The 20990-nt window shown below is 36.0% G+C and overlaps 1 protein-coding gene and 1 long non-coding RNA gene across 2 annotated transcripts; one reads left to right on the forward strand and one right to left on the reverse strand.

Annotated features, from left to right (window-relative positions):
• The first annotated feature begins 1028 nt into the window (after positions 1–1028).
• LOC132182938 (uncharacterized) lies at positions 1029–7359 on the forward strand. Its single transcript, XR_009440340.2, has 3 exons — positions 1029–1183; positions 5711–5747; positions 6470–7359. It is a non-coding gene; the product is annotated as an uncharacterized LOC132182938 (long non-coding RNA).
• Positions 7360–7926: 567 nt separating this feature from the next.
• LOC132183091 (uncharacterized) lies at positions 7927–8551 on the reverse strand. The gene is made up of 2 exons (XM_059596488.2): positions 8169–8551; positions 7927–8086 (listed from the first exon to the last, which is right to left on the reverse strand). The coding sequence occupies exons 1-2, from the start codon at positions 8513–8515 to the stop codon at positions 8029–8031; spliced, it is 405 nt and encodes a 134-aa protein (XP_059452471.2). The 5' UTR covers positions 8516–8551; the 3' UTR covers positions 7927–8028.
• Positions 8552–20990: the final 12439 nt, after the last annotated feature.

The following is a 20990-nucleotide window of genomic DNA, read 5'->3' on the forward strand; positions in this document are numbered from 1 at the left end:
AGGGATTTCCGATTTCCCAATTCTCAACTCCCAATGCACAGTGATTTTCTGCTGGACCAGGATCGCCACGGCGGCAACCCCCCAAATTGTTGGAAATTTCTCAATTGTTTCACCTAACTGAATTGTTATTCCAATAATAAATAAAAAAAATTTTAAAAAAAAAAGTTAGACGAAAAGACAAGAAATTTGGAAAAAATAAAAATAAATAAAGAATAAAAGAACCCAAAAATATTATTAGAGAACATTTTGTCTAAAATTTTTTTAAAAAAAAAAAAAATTAAGAAAGAGTTTAATTGACAAGTCGAATCTTAATGAATAAACATCTTATTTAATATAAATCAAGAGACCAAAATCCAAATACGTTATACTGTTTTTGATTCCACTAGAGGACATACTCTTTATTAAAAAAAAAAAGGGTAAATTTTGTTAAAGACCCTCAAATTTTCAACCGTTTTAAAATATTCCGTTTAAACTTTAAAATTTTTTAATTTAGTCCCATAAACTTTCAAATGCTTTCAATTTGGACCCCTACATCAATTTTAGCCGTTAAAAATACAATAAAAGACCAAAATATTCATGATTTTTATTTTTTTAGTTTTGAAAGTTGAAATTTTATACAAAAGTTAGGGGTATAAACGCCATGTAACATTTAAAATTTGACGAAGAGGTCAAAATTAAAAGCAATTGAAAGTTAAGGAGACTAAATTGAGAGATTTTGAAGTTAAGAGAGTTTATCAAATCATGTGAAAGTTCATGGATTTTCAATGAAGTTCCCCGAAAAAAATAAATAAATAAATTATTTTTTAGGACAAGGACAAAAGTCATGTTTATTATAAAAATTAAAAATTAAAAAAAAAAAAAAAAAAAAAAAAAAATCGGATATGAGTAAAGGTATTTGTTTGTTTGTGATAAATAACAACTTAAAATAAAAATAAAAATTAATTAATTAATTAAAAAAAAAAAAAAAAAAAAAAAAAAAAAAAGGGGTCAATTAAACGGTCATTCTCTATGACAGCCGTGGGGCAACTTTGACCCAGCTTGTAGGACTCTGGCTGCACTCTTGGCGGCGTCGTTTGTCCTCTTCCAAGAAAGTTTTCACTGGCACTGGATCAACCATGTCGCTGAAGCATTTCCATGGCGGTTCCGTTCCTTCTGAGGTTGCTTTACCTTCTACTCCTGGACTGTAAGTTCATCAATCTATGTATTTATATAGCATGCTCAGATTGAGCTCAATTCTCGTTCATTTTACGTGTTGAGAAAAACTGTGCCCGAATTTTATGCCTTTTAGGTTGGTGCTCACTGAAACTTACCTTTTTTTGTTGTTTCTGAGCTTCTGTGAATTTGAAATTGGAAACCTTTTAAATTTTTATTTTCTTTGTTGGGTTAAAAATTTTGAGGATGAAGGTAAGTCTTTTAGATGGTGTATTGGGTCCCGGCCGTGTTGTTAGTGATGATATTTTTGGAATTTCGGCTCCAATTAGTCAGGAGTTGAAGCCCAATTCGAATGTGGGATCGCAGTCCTTTTGTTTCGGTGCTAGTTTGTGGTCGGCAAGAATAGTCGGAGCAAGTTCTAGCTGGGTTATGTTAGGGATAAGATCAGAGTGAGATAGGTTTAGTAGTTGAGAATTCCAACTCATTAGGATTAGCTATTGAAAAGTATGATTAAGATTAATTAGGAGTTCTTATCGTCATTCTATTCTATTGTATTCTATTTAAAGGCTATCTTGTTGTTAATAAAATAATCCGTTCTGAACCCTCTAATTATACTACTAATATTAGGAATTCCCTTCCTAGGGTTATTGATTCCTCTTCCTACTATGTTTAGGTTTATTTTATACTCTGTAAAAGCAATGAAAGTGGCTTTCGTCTTTTCATTGAATAACAATTTTCAATCAATTGCTATAAGCAATTTGTGGAGGCTAGACTCCCTCTTGGAAGAGGTCATATCTTTCTCTTTCTTTCTTTGATTTTAGTGTATAAGAACTACAGTTCTTACCGTTATCAAAGAAAGTATTTGTGAATATGTGGTATTCTCTCGCCCTAACTAGAGTTTTGTGGTCTCTTCTACCCGAAATGAGCTATTGTAGTGCTCTTGTGTGCCCAAAGTAGAGAATTATTTCACTAGAACAATTCCCTTAACAGTGTGGGTTCCATCAGGTTAATGAAGCATGCTTTGATTGGTAATAATGGTGAGACATCAAATGCTTGGGGGTGAGGAAAGAGGTGATGGGTGTTTGTGAGACAGAAATGAGTCCTGTATCAAAGCTTGCGCAAGTGAGTGCATTTGAGAAAGTTTCTCTGGGAATGTGACAATCAAAGACTACTGGCTAGTTGCTAACAGATTTGCTATATGTGAGGGATGATAATGTGACTGGTGAGAGAAGGATAATTTTGATGCTTCAAGGCTTGATCATGATCAAGCTGAATGGATTGGGTGGCTTCCACCACATTTGGTCTATGTGAGGGATGATAATGTGGCTGATACTGATAGTGTGAATGTGGTTGGCCAGGAGGATGATTGTAATGCTTCACGGGAAGATCAACCTGAAAGGAGTGGGCCTTGTGAAGATGGAAGACACGTGGTGGTAGGGAATTGCCAGGTTATGACAATTAAAAGCGACAAACATATATAAAAGAGATAAGTGTAGAGCTATTGTTGATGTGGCTCCTTCGACCAGCAATGACTTCTGAAGTACCAAAGCATCCTAAATTAAAGCTACCTTCAAGGTCTAAACCATTGGTGACTTTGGAAAACAATTATAGACAGATATATAGTTGCTCAATGTCCTTGGTGATATCAATTTTATGTTTTTTCCATTGTCATAGGCCCAGACGTGGCATCCAAAATCTCTATTAGATTTTGGATGGATCATTATTAAATTTTAGATTCAATGGTGATTTTCATTGCCACATTACACGGAGTATGCAAGTGGGAGTGTTTATAGCATTTCTCTTGATTAAATATGGATTACTAGAGGCCTAGGGACATTGGCAAGGTTTAGAGTGTCAAAGAATTTCATGAAAATTCAAATACTCCGAAAGGATGGCTGTTGCTGAGGGGTGGGAGTCAACCAGTGGAGAGACAAGTTAAGCATCCGAACTGAATTTGAAGCCATGGATGCAACCTTTTGATTAATCTGATGCCAGTATAGAAAGAGAAAGGTCTGTAAAATTGCTCTAGATCTGATATTTCAGTTCTTAATTTATTCCTTTTTTTAATATATATATATATATATATATATATATATATATATATATATATATATACACACTTATCAAAAAAAATATTTTAGAGACAAAAGCGGCAATGTGATAATGTTTTATTTAAAATAGTATGCAGATCATTTTAACATTGTCGTTGAGGAAAAAAATGCCCCAAAATATGCCTTTCACTCATGGCTCAGGTAGAGGTTAATTAAACAGGACTTTTGCTTCAGGATGGGGATCTGGCGATTGGACTTAAATGTTAGTGAAAGTTATGGGAACATGAAAACCCTGTTGGATTTGAGAATGTGGGGATTCTTGAGTACACATGGTTATCAACTACTGTAATGTGCTAGTTACCAAACTATGTAAAATGGATACTTAAAAGGAAGCATAGAAGAAAAAAAAATGATAATAGAGGAGCTGTATCCATATCGCCTTGGTATTGGATACTGATACTTACGAATATTCCGTGGTACTTCACAAACATGTCCTAAGTTCATAAATATATTTTGCAACTTTTTGTTTGATAAGTAAATATATTTTTAAACTTAAAAATCTATCTGATACTTTTGGGATACTTCTATCTGGTACACCTCGAATGTAAAAATATAACCATTTTAAAATAGAAAAAGATTATTATTGCAAGTTGATCATCAGAAATGCAATGAAGTGCTGATTCATTTGTGTGTGTGTGTGTGTGTGTAAATGTGATATGCAGCCTCTTGACCCTTGCGGGTTCTTCATCTGGTTTTGATCAGTAGGTATGTTTGTGCCATCATTTTTTTTTCTTTGGAAACGAAATCCGATTATGTTTCTAATTACTCACTCATTTAAACATGTGTTCAGACTCAATATTGTGAGCTTTCACCTTCGCTACTTTTTTCTGTTTAATTTTCATTTTGGGGAAGCTGATTTAATAATCCTTTTTATGTTAGTGACAGTAAGATGCATAGGGTCCAGAGGGCTGCTAGACATCCCAACACTTTTTTCCAAATTCCCTTTTTCCAAATGATCTGGACCCCACATTCATTTAAGGAAAAAAAAAACAATATAAATCTATTTATTTATTGAATGAACTAGATCATTTGGGAAAATGAATTTGAGAAAAAGTGTTGGGATGTCTAGTATTATCCTAGCGTCCATGCTTTTAGGTATGCAAAAAGTGTACCTTTTCTTGAACATTTGTCAAATTGACAAAAACGTGACATAACAAAAATGTTTCCAGTTGAGAAATCACAAGTCTAGGCATAGCAGTGTTGCTAGAATAGAGGTTTGAGTTGTATAAGGGAGATCCACTGATCATTTGTCGAAGCTATCAATCATTGCAACTGACAGACCAGCATTAGAAATGAAAAAACGAAGTATGTCATCTCGTATTTTTTCCACCCTGAGATTCCATGCTACAATTATTGCATTGAAAATGGTTTCAAAGACAATAATAATAATAATAAATAATGGAGGTCATTTACAGTTAAGAGTAGGAAGAAAAAGATAACCTTGAACGTTCATTTTTTGCCTGAGATTCATGAAGGGGCAAATGGAGCAGCTACAGGTGTTCATCTGACTTTTTACCTTCTCAACAAAGTCCCTTATTTCCTGGTAAACAACAGTGTAGATGAAGTTGTCCCAAATCTGGTAAACAACATGTACAGTGCAATTTCTTTAACAGTATCCTTGACCATATAAAGTTTTTGTTAACCATTGTCAAATGCAAAATAAAGGGCATAACTGAATAATAGATCTGAGATAGACAATCTAGAGCTTATGCATATCTTTCTGTTCTTCTCTTGGATGTTGTGTACTATTTGTGTTTTTTTTTAGACCAGTCTTTCTGTCATGGTGAACATAATGCCAATCTTTGGATGAAGGACCAGTACAAAATCATCATATGTCACATGAACCTTTTGATGTTGCGGAACCTCTATTGTCATTTCAGCACTGTTTTTTTCAGTCCTTGTAGTAGTATGCATAGCACCAAACCAAGATCTTACAAATAAAACCTAGTTTCTCTCTTAGCCTCCCTTTCTTCTTTGTGATTTACCTTTTCTTTTGAACACTTTGCCACTTAATCCAATGAAATTTTGTAATATTAAGTGTTATTTATTTATTTTTATTTTTTTTGGCTTGTAAAAGTAGTTAGCTGTCTCAATTAAGTGCGAGGTAGTTTGTAATTATATCGGATTATTACTGATTAAAGAGAACTAAGTTTTAACCTTTTATCAGCTTATTCTTGTCGCTCTTTTCAATGCTCACTAACAGTTTTGGCTTGGGTTTCAATTAGCAATGACTTAGTGTTCCATTCGATTTAGATTTGTGAAGAACACTGAATAGGATATAAACTGGCATTGTTATTCTGATGACATTTAGTCTCCAAATTGCAATGGATTTATAAGGAACTCCTTTTTCCAGTTGGGGCTTGGTGATACTACATATTTTGTCTAATTGATTCACTACTTCTTGCTCATCATAATTTAACTCCATATGGCTTCCGCAACTGATGCAGGAACACATTGTTTGGAGGTGCTTGTCCTCAGGAACTGGTATGTGTTCATCTATGTTATTTATCATAGTATTCTGGAATTATTAATTATCTGCCTTTTCAGGAATTGTCTTAGTTTTCCTCCGCTAGTCATTCTTGACACTTGATTTCTGTTAGAATTAGTTATTTGTCTTCCCATCCTTCATTTGGGTATTTATGCCCATTTCTCTAAGATGGGTTCTGAGAGTCAGGCAAAGTGGCCACTCTACATTATATAAACTTGGTTTAAAAAGTGACTACTTTACCTTACCCTCGTACTTTGCTAATAAAGAAAAAGGTAGAAAATAAAAAAAGAAGGATTGTACTTTTAATGGGTTTTGTAATTTTAGCTGCTATTTGATTTCAGCTTGTAATGGTGTACATTTTTATTGCTTAGTTCTCAAAGAAGGACATTGCGATAATTAAGTAACTTGATGTGATTCATTTTTCTAACAGTTAGTGGCCCTTCCACCATCATCTCTTTCTGATAGTTTTAGTCTAACAGTATCCAAAAGTAAAATCTGTTCATCCTTAGTCTCTTGGGAGCCATCACCAAAATTGATGATATAGGGTTGGATTTGGGATATGGAAACTGATGCAGCATCAATCTTTGACCATTATCTCAATTTTGCACCTCTATCTATATCCTCATATTTTTTTTCCAATCACATATACACACAGCATAAAAATAAAAAACGATTATGGTGAAAAACTCAAGCTAACATCTTGTTTTTCATGTGGCAGCAAATCACACCATAATGTTTATAGATGTATGGATCCTTAACAAAAGAGGTTGTACAATATGTGGTGGATGATGAAAATGTCTATAAATTGTACGTAAAGGGTCAACTATCTCAAGATTGAAGCATTGCCGGATCGTTCAGTTCTAATGGCTGGACACAGTCAAAGATCTGAAAATGTTTCCCCCCTTGAGAAGAGGATATGGAGGGACTATCAGAGGAAAGATCATTGCATGGACGGTGATAAAAGATGATGTTCAAAGTAGAAACTGGTAGAAAGAGAACTGGAGGACTAGCAATAATGCTGAGAAGCTGTAGCAGCAGCAGCAACAACAGCACAAGCACAAGGCTATTGAAGTATCAAAACCGGCATCACCAGATGCGTCAGGGATCCGCCATTCGAAAGCAGCTTCTGCTTAATTTAGAGCTGGCCCAAGTCTTTCAATCAGGCTCTGATCCCATGATACCTGGTCAAAGGGGCATGGCTGCAGGTAGTAACCAGATACCTTTCTCACGAGTGACAGATTCCAATCTGCCTCATTTGGCACAAAGCCGGCCCAAAGCATCACATCAATTGTTACTAGATTACCGGGAACTTTTGATATTGGATTCTCCTGGATGCCTGTTTTTTGTTTTTTGTTTTTTGTTTTCCCTAATTGATAAGGGGAAAAAGGTTATAAGGGACGGCTGAATATGGCTGTTATTGTAGTACCTTGATGTCTAGTATTGAGGCTTGAAAGGATCAGAATTCCTACAATATTGGTTTCTGGTAATATTGTAGTACTTTGATGTCTAGTATATATTGAGGCTTGAAAGGATCAAAATTCCTATAATTGGTTCCTGGATTACCCGAATTACATGTAATTCAGACAGCTAATTATAGGAGATCCTCAATCAGCTTGAAAACAAGAGCATGGCTTTTACACAGGGAAGTGCAAAACAGTGGTGCTCCTGATTTTGCAAGCATATATATGTAGTAAACAATATTCAAATCCGACATGTTATAAGATATGATCAGATTGACTCCATCATTTTGTGAATTCGTTTCACAGGAATTGTACAACATGAAATACAAAGAGTTGCAAGCTCTGGTCTAAATATCATTAGCTATTAAGATGTTTTAAATCTGTTCTTTTCTTTTTTTCTTTTTAGGCCTTCCTTTCACCGTGGTAAAGTAAAACCCTGTGGCTTTGAGGAGATCATGACAAGAAAAGAAAAATAAAAAAACAAATGAAAGGTGAAATTCATAATCATAGTCCTTCTGCGTGGTATCAATAGATTCTCTCACCATGAAATACCTTATAAAAATCATATGCACTAAGAAAATATGTCAATATGTCAGTTTAGTAGATCGGATCGAAGAAATGGAGGAAATTTTGGAATGGCAAGACATGAGTTGGGACAAAAGTTGAAGTATATGCTAAAATTACAGAGAAACAGTCAATAAGAAAAAACGCTAGCTGATACACAAGAAAACCTTTCTTTATATTAATTCATCCACAATACAAATATAGCACTTTTGGATGAAAAACAAAACAAAAGAACAGCAACCACCCATGAAACTCAAAACATAAACGGAGTCGGTGAGAATGATGGAAAGATTATTGGTGGCGATTTGTTCCTGGAAACAAACAAAACAAATCAGCAAGATAATCACACATTAATATTAACAAAACCAATCACTGTGAGAACCCAAAACACACCTGCAGGAGTAGTCCTCCACGTCGGCGAGACTGCGAGAATTTCCCAACGATCTGGGTTTGCCAGAGGATTTCTTTACGGAAACCCGTGCGGCGCCGTTTTTGTCAAAGATCTGATGAGCGGCGTTGTCCTCGGATATCATCGAAAGCGCCGGCCTCCAATGCTTGGCCGCCGCGGAAGCAGACTTGGAAGCCGTAGTACTACTGAGCCTGTTGCGCCGGGAAGAAGGCACGGTGAGCGACGCCGACACGTGGGTGTTTGCGTTGGAGTCGGCGTTGGGTTCCTCCTCCGGCGGCGGCAGCGCAGGGGCGCCTTTGGGACGGTAACATGACCGGAAGAAGAACTTCATTGATTTTTTTTTTGGGGGGGGTTGAGAAAAACTGAAAACTTGTTGAAACTTTTTGGAAGGTTGGAGTGAGAGTTAACGTATATATAGGGTTTTGTATGTGTGGTACGTGGTCCATGTTTCTTCTGTGTAGAGAGTTGCTTTGTCCTTATCCGTCTAGCTAGCTACAAAAAGGTTTGCAATAACACTTTGTGCGTGTTAAACAAACACTAATACTTCTATTATTTACTAATTAATTAATTAATTAAATTTTTTTTTTTTTTTTTTTTTTAACTAAAAGGATTTGGAAGAAAGGAGGCAGTGAAAATTGTAGGAGTTGCAAGTGGGTCGTTGTCGGAAAACTCATATGAAATTCATCTGCATAAATAAATTTTGAGTTGTCTAACTACTTATTGAAACATATGAGTTTCATGTGTGCTCTTTCACATGCTAATTTGGACATAAAATTACTTCAAATCTTTATGCAAGAGTCCACCTGTCCGAGCAAGAGTCCACAAATAAGAGGATATGTGATCAAAAAGAATAGCCTTATCTATTAGTAAATCTTGCCTTATATTCATAAGGATAAATTAATTGTTTGTATTTATGTGTAATTATTATAATTAAGGTTAAACCTTTTGAGTGTTTTTTTTTAGTTTTCAAAGTACTTGCTAATTAAAATAGTCGATCTGTTTGCTTTTAATTCAATTATTTTCAGTTACTTATTAACTTAAAAGAATGTGGTAATTACTAATCTCGTTAGTAGTAGTGGGATATAATAATGGGTCCAACATTGAATCTATGTGAATCTCTCTTCATAAGCCCTAAAGAAAAAGTGGATATTTCTTGACTTTTTGTCACGAATTTGTGAGAGGCTATGGCCTAGATATGTGTAGGGTATGACAAAAAGACAGATACGCTTATTAGAGAGAGATCATGTGGTTCACAAATAAATTTTAAAAAATTCATATTAATTTAATAAATAAGACTCTTTTTAACGCACACTTGGTAAAACTCTTGGTCTTGGATATGTTATTAAATAGAGTGACAGCAACGTAAAATGAAGCACATGAATCGAATATTTTATGCAATTATAACTTCTTAATTATATTAGACATTAAACAGAATGCAATTAGAGTGACAGCGATTTAATTTGGCTTCTCTAATACGTCCGTAAGTACATTAATTTAGGTGTAGCAAGTAGATTGGCAACAAGTCGTCGCAGGTTAACGGTTGTAGGTAGGTAGATCGGTGCAAAATGGAGCAAGCGATCAACAATAGGCATCGGAGGAAGGGAGATCAGCGGAAAAGGGAGGCTTGTCGAGAGCCAACCAAACGATTTGGGTTAGCTCACAAATATCATGTCAGTGCTCCTTAAACTTTCACTCGTTTTGACACTATCCATCAAAGTTTAAAAACACTAAATTAAGGGTATCGAACTTTTAATTTTTTTTCAATTATCCATTCAGTTAAGAATTTTCATTAAATTTGATCAAAATTTCCAAAATACCCTTTTTTAATAATAAAAAAAATTGTAAAGATTTTACAAAATATTGCGAATATGTTTTTTTATAAAATAAATAAATAAACACATGAATCTTTGCAATTTTTCATCTTAATTTTTCTTAATAAAAAAATTGAGTATTTTGGAAATTTTGACAAGATTTAACTGAAAATTCTTACGGAATTGAATAATTAAAAGAAATTGAAAGTTTAATACATTAAATTAAGCATTTTTGAATTTTGAGAGTACTTTCAAAACGCGTGAAAATTCAATGGAGTTTTATGAATTTTCATGTTATGAAATCTAGCATTTCTTTTTTGAATAAGATTTGACTTAATTCATTCCATTAGAAAAAGCATCTAAAGTATAAAACTTTAAACAGAAAGAGCAAATTAGTATAAAGTTACAATATCATAAATATTACTAGGGATCTCCTTCATCCAAATTCTATATATTTGTTTTCATGCCACCCCCATTTGCTCCCCGCTTGATGTGCACCACATCCCTTCGCCTAAACCTAGACAACACTTCTTTGATATCTTCTATGATTTGTCCATTACGACACCACTTTGGGTTATTGCCGTTGATTTCTAGCATTTCTCTAACCCTAAATCAAACTAAATATAACTATATGCCACCAACAACCAGAAAAGTATAGGAAACGGCTGGATAATATATGGGGTAGGTATTGAAATATTGTTTAGCAAAATAGTAATTTTCAGTTACTTTTATATCAACAAGCAATTAAATGTGCCCATTAAATTAGGCTTTTGCGTCTATTTAAGCAGTTGACCAAACTAATCCCGACAAATGCTAACTTTTTAATCAAGAATTGATTGATTAATTTTAAGGTAAAGTTTATTATTCATAAAGCTGTCAAGGTCCCTAGTGTGTCCCCTTGCATATGGCCATGCGTAGCAAAAGATTGATGCAAAAAGAATATAATATTCCGTCTGCTGTAATTAAATAATTTGCTCACTAATTACTCTTATTATTGAATATTTGTGCATTTGTGTGACTTAAGCTTAATCTAAGGTTGACTTTGTCCGGCCTACCAGCTGGTAAAGCCAAATCATTGGCCCAAAATAACTTTAAATACACAGTATTTTTTTCTTTTTCTTTTTTTGAGAATAAATATATAGGAGCAGTGATGCAGCACACTGACGTGTATGAATAGTTATACACGCCAATATTATTTAATTATAAAATATAATTAAATAATTATTTAAACAGTAAATAAAAAATAAAAATAAAAAATCTACCAACATGCATGCAGTGTGCTGCATATCACTAACCAAATATATACAGTAGTAGGGTAATGTCGTACAACCAAATGGGACCAGGGCGGCTACTACATTTATCATCGTGAGCAAAGGTTATAATTAATAATTAGTATAACTTACAACAAAAAAAAAAAAAAAGAAGGAAAGATAATTTTCTACTTCCAAGCACCCAATGAGGTTCACTAAACATGGTGCTTGTTGCTTACAAGAGATTCGAAAAATGTTTGGTTCTGCTGTTTTTACAATAATTTTCTTATAAATTAATGTGATGACGTTGCTACCATAACTACAATCAAATTTAATTATTTAATAACTGATATATTAAGTATCGGGTGGACAGTCAAATTAATTTCTAAAGAACTTGTAAAAAAAGTCATAATACATAATCTACGCTTCATGATAATTATGCTAATCATCAAATGAAAGCATCTTTAGGGCAAGTTTATGATTGCGTTTGAAAGGCTTAAAAATGCTTTTAACAATCAAAAAGCCTATTTAAAGAAAAAAATACTCGTTTGGTAAACAAATTTAAAAGTGCTTTTAAAGGTCCAAAAAGCCTAAAATGGCCAAAAATCAATTTTGGCAAAAGCTTATAAATGAAGCTTTTGCGAAATCGCTTTTTGACTTAAAAGCTCTATTTCTCAAACGCAATTCCAAACAGACTCTTAATATTCAATCAAAAGTTAATGTTTGTGAATCTAAATTATATATAAAATCTAATTAAGGGCATTGAAAATGATTTTCACCATTCAAAGTTGCGGTACTAATTGGTATCATGCATTGAAACTCTAGGAGGCAAAGCAAGTATCATAATTTTCTTCCAAGTTATTGCCTCAAATCTTTTCAGAGGCACTTGCCATGCAATTCACATTAAAGACATGTAAAAATCGTTCTTGTTCATGGCCATTATAATAAAAATGTATCAATAATTTTGTTATCAAGTTACCTTGAGCTTTTTAGGAATAGAATCATGTGAAATCTAATATGGATCAACAAATAAATCATTTTTATTTCAATTGAAATAGAGAAGATCTTAATTCACGTTTTTTCATAAATAATTCATGAACGTCCCACCATTGGTAGTGATTCAATGGTTTTAAGAAAATCTTCAAAGTGGTTAAGCATGTATTAGAAGAAGAATTCGACTCTCAAAATGAGAATTTTCAATCTTATTAGTATTATAGCCATGACTTGCAGTCTTACTGATGCCCTGAAAAGTTGTGTTAGACTATGGCTCAATTAGATTTAAGGGAGTAGCCCGCCGAGTAGGCATGTACTACTACAATCCAACTGATCGAGTGAGCAGATGTTATTATAATTACGCTCAAATAGAATAATTACAATTGATCTCCCTCATGCCTCTTTGGAAAAAAAAAAAAAAAAATCATGAATGTCTCAATAATTTGTTAATTTTTTTTTTTTTTTTGGAGGGGTTGCAAAATTAGGGTATCCAGTTAATGCTTTGACTGGTCCCTTTCCTTCATGGCCAGAAGATCCAGGGTGCTTGTTTCAATTAATATCTGAACCCCACATCTCAATTGTCATTATCTTCAGAAGCATTATTTTTTTTTTTTGGGCCCCTTGTGTAGATTCTTCTCTGTGTTCATAGAATTCAAGGCCAAACAAGCATGACAAGAAAAATCTAGATTAAATGAACGACGGCAACAACAAAAATAAATTGCTATCAAATTACGCACTAAGAAGGGAAATGCCACGACCACAAATGTTGCTACAATAAGAGAGGATTGATCATCTGTCACATTTTTGCACTATGGTAGTTGTGGCTCTGGTCATCTTCGTCCACAAAATTCTTCCCAACAATGAAAGCTCAGAAGAAAACAAAATTCTCAAGGAAAACCAATGAATTTGGAGACTTTGTTACAGTCTCTCAAAATGCGGTGAACAAAGTTATCAGAAGAATTTTATCCAACCCAGTATTAAATCACCTACATTTTGAACACACGTTAATTTCATAGGCTGGATTGGAATAAATTATTTTTACCGAGTTTGGAGAAAAAGTTTGTTGCAATGTAGCCCTTGCCATACGTATCGCGTTGAAAATAAGCTTATTTTTAGTATAAGTTTTCAATTTTGGGTTTGTTGTCGGGTAGCCAACCCTTTCCGCCAATTTTTTATTTATTTATTTTTTTTTAACCCTTGTTAAAAAATAAAATAAAAAAGATGGTTAGTGAATGTGGGACAGGAGAGTGAAATTGTCCAACGTTGAGTTGCTTTCGAGTGATTAATTCTTTTGGGTGTGGGGGATTTTGGAAGGCTTGGGGCAGAGGCAATTCTTTTGGGTGTGGAGACAAGCAATAGAAGGTTCGGGAGAGATTGAAGGTTGTGTAATGTCACATACACAAATTGATGGCTCAGGACTAAGTAAATAAAGAAAACAATAAAAAATAAAATAAAAACAATCATAGTCACACCAATCTTAGTCCATAAAGAATGATGCTGGCATCTCACTAATGGGAATAGAAAGGAAGTCTCACTTCAAAAATAGTGACATATATCAAGGATCCTATATTATTACCGCGTGTTAAATTAGATGCTCCATTAGTATTTGTGGTTACAATAGACCGAAAAAGAGGTTACGTGCGCCATGCCGGAACTTTTTTATGTTTTTCTCTCCAATATACCCTTTAAGTTACTTGAAAAAAAATAAAAATAAATAACCATTTGAAGTGTATTTTTTCCTAATTAAAACGATAGATTCCTAACAAAATATTAAAACAGAGCAATTTCTTTCTACTGAACTTCCTAGATCTCTGTGGGGCCTAGGAATAACCTAAAACTCATGGCCCATAGAGGGCCAGAGAGACGGACCGACAAGACTTAGCAAGCTAAGGCCCACCATAAACTCTCAACATACTTCTAAAATTTTCATGGATATATTCATTAATCATCTAAGGGAATTTGGGGACTTGTAGGACCTAAGAATCTCCTAAAAGCCCATGACATAGAAAATGCCCAAATAGACTTACCTCCAGCCCACCGAAGGAGTCCAAGACCTAATGGACTTAGAGCCATGACCACTCCAACAAATTCTAGAAGACTCTAGAATGCTTTATACACTCGTATATAGGGCATAAGGTATACAGCTTCACTATTCTACACAGTCTATCAATAATGCTTTTCTTACCGGGGAGAGCTCTCCCCCTCATTTTTTACTGATTTTGGCATCAAAGTCCCTTCGGCCCTTCAAGACCAATGAGCTTCTGACGTCTTCTACTTCTTTCGTAAATGGAGCTCTTTCCTAGAAAACGACTTGGGGCCATTGTTAATTCCGTACACTAATCGTCTCTATCACAAATATTGTGAAATTTCAATCTTGAGTTTCTTAGCATCAATCATATTGTAGATAAGTGACTCTTTTAGGTAAGTGGCATCTCTTCCTCCCTATTGAGAAAAAAGGTCATGATTTTTAACTTTTACTAGAAAGAGATGTTTGGAAGTCCTATTTTGTAGCATGCATTTATCCGTTGACAAAAATAAAAAATAATAAGTCTTGGGAATCATGACTCTTTTGAGTCTGACCTAATTTCAGATTTTCATTATCACACCTTATCCCGTTGGAAAAAAAAAAAAAAAGAAAAAAAAAAAGAAAGAAAGAAAGAAAGAAAGAGAAGGGTGGTCTATTCCCATGATTGCCTTGATTAGAGAAGCACCTTATTAATCTAATCTCATCTTTATTGGCTAAGCATGTATTGGTTAATTACTCTCATCATCATCACTCCCATTATTAAGCACTGATCACTTAGGCATCATTAATCAATAGAACCAAAAAAATTATCACAGCAAAATGATGATACGAAAATCCACTATATATATATATTGACATATTGTCAAGCCATTTTTAAATGACGTGACAATATATTTACCATATTGAATCTCAATCTCACATACTTTTTATACTAGTTTAATTGGGCTGAAATTGGGCCAATTTTGTAGCATAGGGATTTCACTATGTTACTAGATGGGCTTCAGTGCGTTCAGAAAATAGACTTGGATTGTGATTGGCCCAATTTAAACTTAATGGGGGCATATTCCATTCTGAATACCGTTCATTTAGCCCAGCTATTGGACAAAGAAGAGACAGAACTTATTAGTGGATTAAGCCATCAGATTAGTGCTGCACAATAAAAATAAAAAAGGGGAAAAAACATTATAAAAAAAAAAAAATCTGATCCCACTATCAATAAACAATTAAACGATTAAATTAAAAAAAAAAAAAAATACTAGTTGTGATTGACGTGGCAGTATCGTGTGGGCTGCCATCTTAATTTATATGTCCATGTGACAATACCAGGTGAACTCTCACATTAGTTTGTTAGAGAGTTATAGTAAAATTAACCATTAAATTTGTAAACTTATGTAGATTTCATATAAGTCAATGGTAGACTTTACAAATTTAATGGTTGATTTATTATATTTGTAAGAAAATATGGGCCAAATATGAAAAACTTATTGACCCTAGCATTTCTCTTTTTCATATTAAAAATCTTGCACAAAACTGTCTTTAATTGGAGGTATGAAAGAAATACTATTGGTTTTTTTTTTTTTTTACATGTGTGTGAAACTGTGAATAGCAACAACGAATTATAAACATTCAGAATGACAAATTGACTCTCTCAAAGTTATTTGTTTATTAGATATGAAGGTGCAAGGAATTGAAATCTCGAAAGAAATTATATATACAAACTACTCCTAGCCTATTGACCATTAATGCTCAATGAAATTTCTGTTTTTTCCTCTCCATTATATTATCAACGACAAAGGGATAATACATATTGGTGTGATTTTGGATCCAAAAATTAGTTAATTTGGGTGAAAATCACTATGCTTGGCCAATTTTTTTTTTAATGTCTTAATGAAGTAAACAAATTCTTAATTAATTAATTAATTAATTCAGTGATTCATGTGGCATGCATATACGGGTGCTGTCACAATCTGACTGAATTATATATCTCTTATAAGCCAAATAGCCAAATAGCCAAATAGATACACTAATATGTGCTTTACTTAGCCCCCCAAGAAAACAAAGAAAAAAGAGTTCCAGGGTTTTGGGTCTTGTTCTTTTCATGCTTTTGATCTGTTTGGAATAAAGCATAAAGCATGATATTTTCATTTTTCTTTTGATTGGTTGAACTTGTGATTTGGTTTTTTTTTTTTTTTGAAAACTGGGTACTCTTCATTCAAAATGAGGAAGAAATACAGAGAGCCTTGGCTCTATAAAGAGAGGTCATTACCCTCTAACTGAACAATATTAGAGATACAAATCGGGATCTCCTCAATCCAAATATTATCCATAATAAGCTTTGACGCCTCCTTCGCCAATCCATGTGCTGCTTTATTTTCTTCGCGCTTGGCGTGGCGAATCTTCCATTGTCGAAGGGTTCTTAGCACTGTCTTTATATCCTCCACGATATGCCCATACCTGAGCCAATTTGGATCTCTCTCTCCGATTGCCTTCACCACAGATAGTGAATCCCCTTCAAGAATAATATCATAGAAACCAAGGTCCCTGCATAGATCGACTGCATGCAAAGCGGCCAAAGCTTCTCCCGTAGCTGGATCATAGATAGCCATGAAGGATTTACTTTGGGCCGCTAGAACTCGACCCGCTGCATCTCGAATAATCACGCCGATTCCCATACATTTCCTTTCAGATGAGATTGCAATGTCCCAATTAACTTTGTAGAACCCAGACGGAGGGGCCTGCCATTTCATGCCCGTTTCTCCTCTCCCTACCTCGGCCTGGTTCAGCTCCTTTTCGTTTGCTTGTGTGTATTGTAAGAAGCCTTCCCTAGCTGTAGAAGCTATAACACTTGGGTGAATAAACTCACCCCCATGCACAACTGTGTTCCGTCTCCTCCAAATTCCACGAAGAGTTAGAGCCAATAGATTTAGATCTTCCCCAGACAACTGGACCGTCATCTCCTCAAAGAAATCCTTGAAGTCACTATAGCTCCTGGTACATTTTTGGAGCTTACGGCTACTGGTTCCCCATACGTCTTGAGCTGAAGGACATGCCCAAAGTATATGATGGACCGTTTCTTTCTCACTGCAGCAGAAGATGCAACGATCCTCATCAATAATCCCTCTTTTTCTAAGATTTTCCTTAGTAGGAAGAATGTTTTTACAGGCCCTCCATAAAAATACTTTGGAAGAGTTTGGTACATTTAAACCCCAGATGGTTTTCCAGATTGCTAACCCTCTGCCTTGACTTGAACTCTCCCCTTTCCCCCTATCTTGACGTTCTTTCTCAAAGTGGTAAGCACTTTTGACAGAAAATTCCCCCAAGTTTGTTGGATACCATATCATTTTATCCGGCTGATGGTATTTGCTAAGTGGAATGTTGCAAATTAAATCTGCCTCCTCAGGATCAAAAATTGTCCTCACCAAAGTTTCATTCCATCTAACCGGATTCTCTTCTATGAGTTCCACCACCTTTGCTTCCTCTGACAGCAACGTGCAATGGGATTGAATGGAGAAAGTGGATGGTCTTGGGAGCCATCTGTCTCCCCAGATTGAAACTGATCGCCCGTCACCAATCCTCCAGAAACACCCTTCTTGGAATAAATCCCTGCCTGCTAATATACTACGCCAAGCGTAAGAAGGCTTATTCCCCACCTTTGCCGACATAAAAGTTCCCCGATAAAAATACTTAGCAGAGATAATCTTCCCCGCCAAACTCTGCGGGTTCTGCATTAATCTCCAGCTTTGTTTTGCTAACATAGCTTTATTAAAACAAACAATATCTCTGAACCCCATCCCTCATTTTTCTTTAGCAAGGCTCATTTTTTCCCAACTTAGCCAGTGAATTTTCTTTTCTTTCTCAGTATGTCCCCACCAGAATTGTTGCATTAGCCTATTTAAATCCTTGCAAAGCTCTTTGGGTAGCAAAAATATGCTCATGCTGTACGTAGGTATTGCCTGCACCACTGCTTTTAGTAAAACCTCCTTCCCAGCTTGTGAAAGGAAATTAACTTTCCAGTCTGATAATTTTCTTTTCACCTTATCCTTCAAAAACAAAAACTCCCTTGTTCGAGATTTCCCCACGAGAGCGGGGAGACCCAAATAAGAGTCATAGCGTTGAGATGCTGGAACATTTATCAGAGATAGGATACTTTCACGTACAACCTGGGGCGTATTTCTGCTGAAAAACACTGTCGTTTTATCCTTATTCAGACGTTGCCCCGAGGCTCTCTCATAGGTATCCAATAATTTTGCTAACTGTCCCCAATCCTGCGTTGTAGCCTTACAGAAAAGGAGACTATTGTCAGCAAAAAATAAATGATTTATCTTCATACCTCGTGGAGATGTTGGGACCCCCCCCCCCCCCAATAAGCCAGTGCTCTCGGCATGCTGGAAATGTGTGCTTAGGACCTCCGCACAGAGGATGAACAGGTATGGAGAGAGAGGGTCACCCTGGCGAATTCCTCTGGAAGGTGAGAAATTGCCCACTGGTACTCCATTAATCAAAATGGAGTAAGACACTGTCGTAACACATTGCATCACCATATTGATCCATTTTTCAGAGAAACCCATCTTTCTCATTACCTTCTCCAAAAAAATCCACTCCACCCTGTCGTACGCTTTGCTCATATCCAATTTTAGCGCCATGTATCCCACACGACCATACATCCTAGAATGCATAGTGTGTAGTGTTTCATAGGCAACTAAAATATTATCCGAAATCAGCCTGCCTGGAATAAAGGCGGACTGATTACTCGAAATAATATGAGGGAGCAGTAGCTTTAACCTGTTTGCCAAAATCTTAGAAAGAATTTTATACAGGACATTGCACAATGAAATAGGTCTATAATCGGAAACCACAACAGAATTTGATTTTTTTGGAACAAGAGCAATATACGTAGAGTTTACAGCTGGGGTAAGAACACCTGAGGAGAAAAAATTCTGTATAGCTTCAAATACCTCCTCTCCCACAACAGCAAAATTATCTTGGAAGAAACCTGCTGGAAATCCGTCTGGACCCGGTGATTTTAGAGGCGCCATTTGGCTTAGAGCCAAGCTGATTTCCTCCCTAGAGACGGCTTTCTCCAGGTCTGCATTCATCTCAGCTGTTATTCTTGTTGATAAAAGATCCAGTGCTTCATCTACCCCTGTCGGGTTCGACGTGGTGAGGATTCCCCTGAAATAGGAAATAAACGCAGCTTCAATGGTTGTGGGTGTATCACAAATTTTGCCCTCCAAATCAAAAATACTAGTTATAGTGTTGGCCCTTCTCCTCTCCGTAGCACATGCATGAAAAAACTTAGAATTCTTGTCCCCATGCTTCAGCCAATTTACTTTAGCTCTTTGTTGCCATTTCATCTCTTCTTCTTCCATAACGTCATTTGCCTTAGACTGAAGAGCCCGAATCTCATCAAGATCCCATGGTACCTCTTCTTCTTGAAGTTCAAGGATTTTTGATGTCGTCGCCTTTAGAATTTCTTCTGAGGAATTTTTATTCTCTTTCTGCCATTTAATAAGGGAGTTTCTACTTTCCTCCAGTTTTTCCAGTACTGACTTCCATCCCCCCCTATAGTTTTGCTTCACCCTCTAGGCCTTCCTTATGACTTCTTTATGATCCTTAAATTTGTGCCAAGCTTTTTCATACCTGAAGACACTCCCCCGTCCACACCTCTTATGCGGCCTATGTTTATGAAAGATTGCCAGCACAGGGGCATGATCAGATGCACACTGAGCTAAGATTTCCACTCGGTGAATGGGAAATAAGTCCCTCCACTCCTCATTTGCCATGGCCCGATCAAGACGTTCCATCGTGAATTGGTCCTCTACTTTGCCATTACTCAAAGTAAATTTTGGCCCCACAAAACCCAGATCGTACAGTCGACTTCCGTTGATAGCTTCACGGAACTCCTCCATTTGCCACCTTGGTTTTCTGCGGGACCCAAATTTTTCCCCATCATGAGTTATTTCATTAAAATCCCCCATGGTCATCCATGCTTGTGGCTGAAACGTACGCAGATGACGTAAGAGAGTCCATGATTCCTTTCTCTTTGCCACTTCCGGGTGTCCGTAAAAACCCGTAAATTTCCACTATTGGCCCGCCCCTTCTCCCGTCACCACGGCATTGATGTGGCGACGACTATAATTTTGTATATCAACTACAACTTCCGAGCTCCAGAAAAGAGCCAAACCTCCGCTTTTTCCAACACTATCTACGACAAATACATTCCCAAATCCAGAACGGATTCTTATTTTTTCAACTCGATGCGCTTGAAGCTTGGTTTCCATTCAGAAAACCAAGTGGGGTTTCTTTTCCTTCACCAAACGGCAAAGGTCTCGAACTGTTCGGGGGTTCCCAAGCCTCCGGCAGTTCCAACTTAATATGATCATGGCTCCCGGGCGGGGCTGAGATTCAGCCGCCGCCGTTTCCTCATTAATTCCACTCCTGGTCCATCTCCCCTTCTTATGCAGGGTAAGAGCTGTGTCTGATAAACCCACTTCATCCGCAGTGCGAGTGCCGTAGTGACTCCCACACTCTTGTGGCTGGGTCAATTTTTGTCCGCCACGTGCACGCTTCTTCCATGTTCTTTTTCCTTTAATTTCTCCGTCACCCTCACTTCTAATATCCCTATGCAGATTTTTTGCTCCTGCCGTGACACGTACACCAGCCCCATTTACTTTCACGCATGACACATCAACATTGCTAGAGATTTTAGGCGACTGAGAATCACCT

The sequence above is a fragment of the Corylus avellana genome, chromosome 5, assembly GCF_965113065.1.
Source record: "Corylus avellana chromosome 5, dhCorAvel1.hap1.2, whole genome shotgun sequence".
NCBI lineage: Eukaryota > Viridiplantae > Streptophyta > Magnoliopsida > Fagales > Betulaceae > Corylus > Corylus avellana.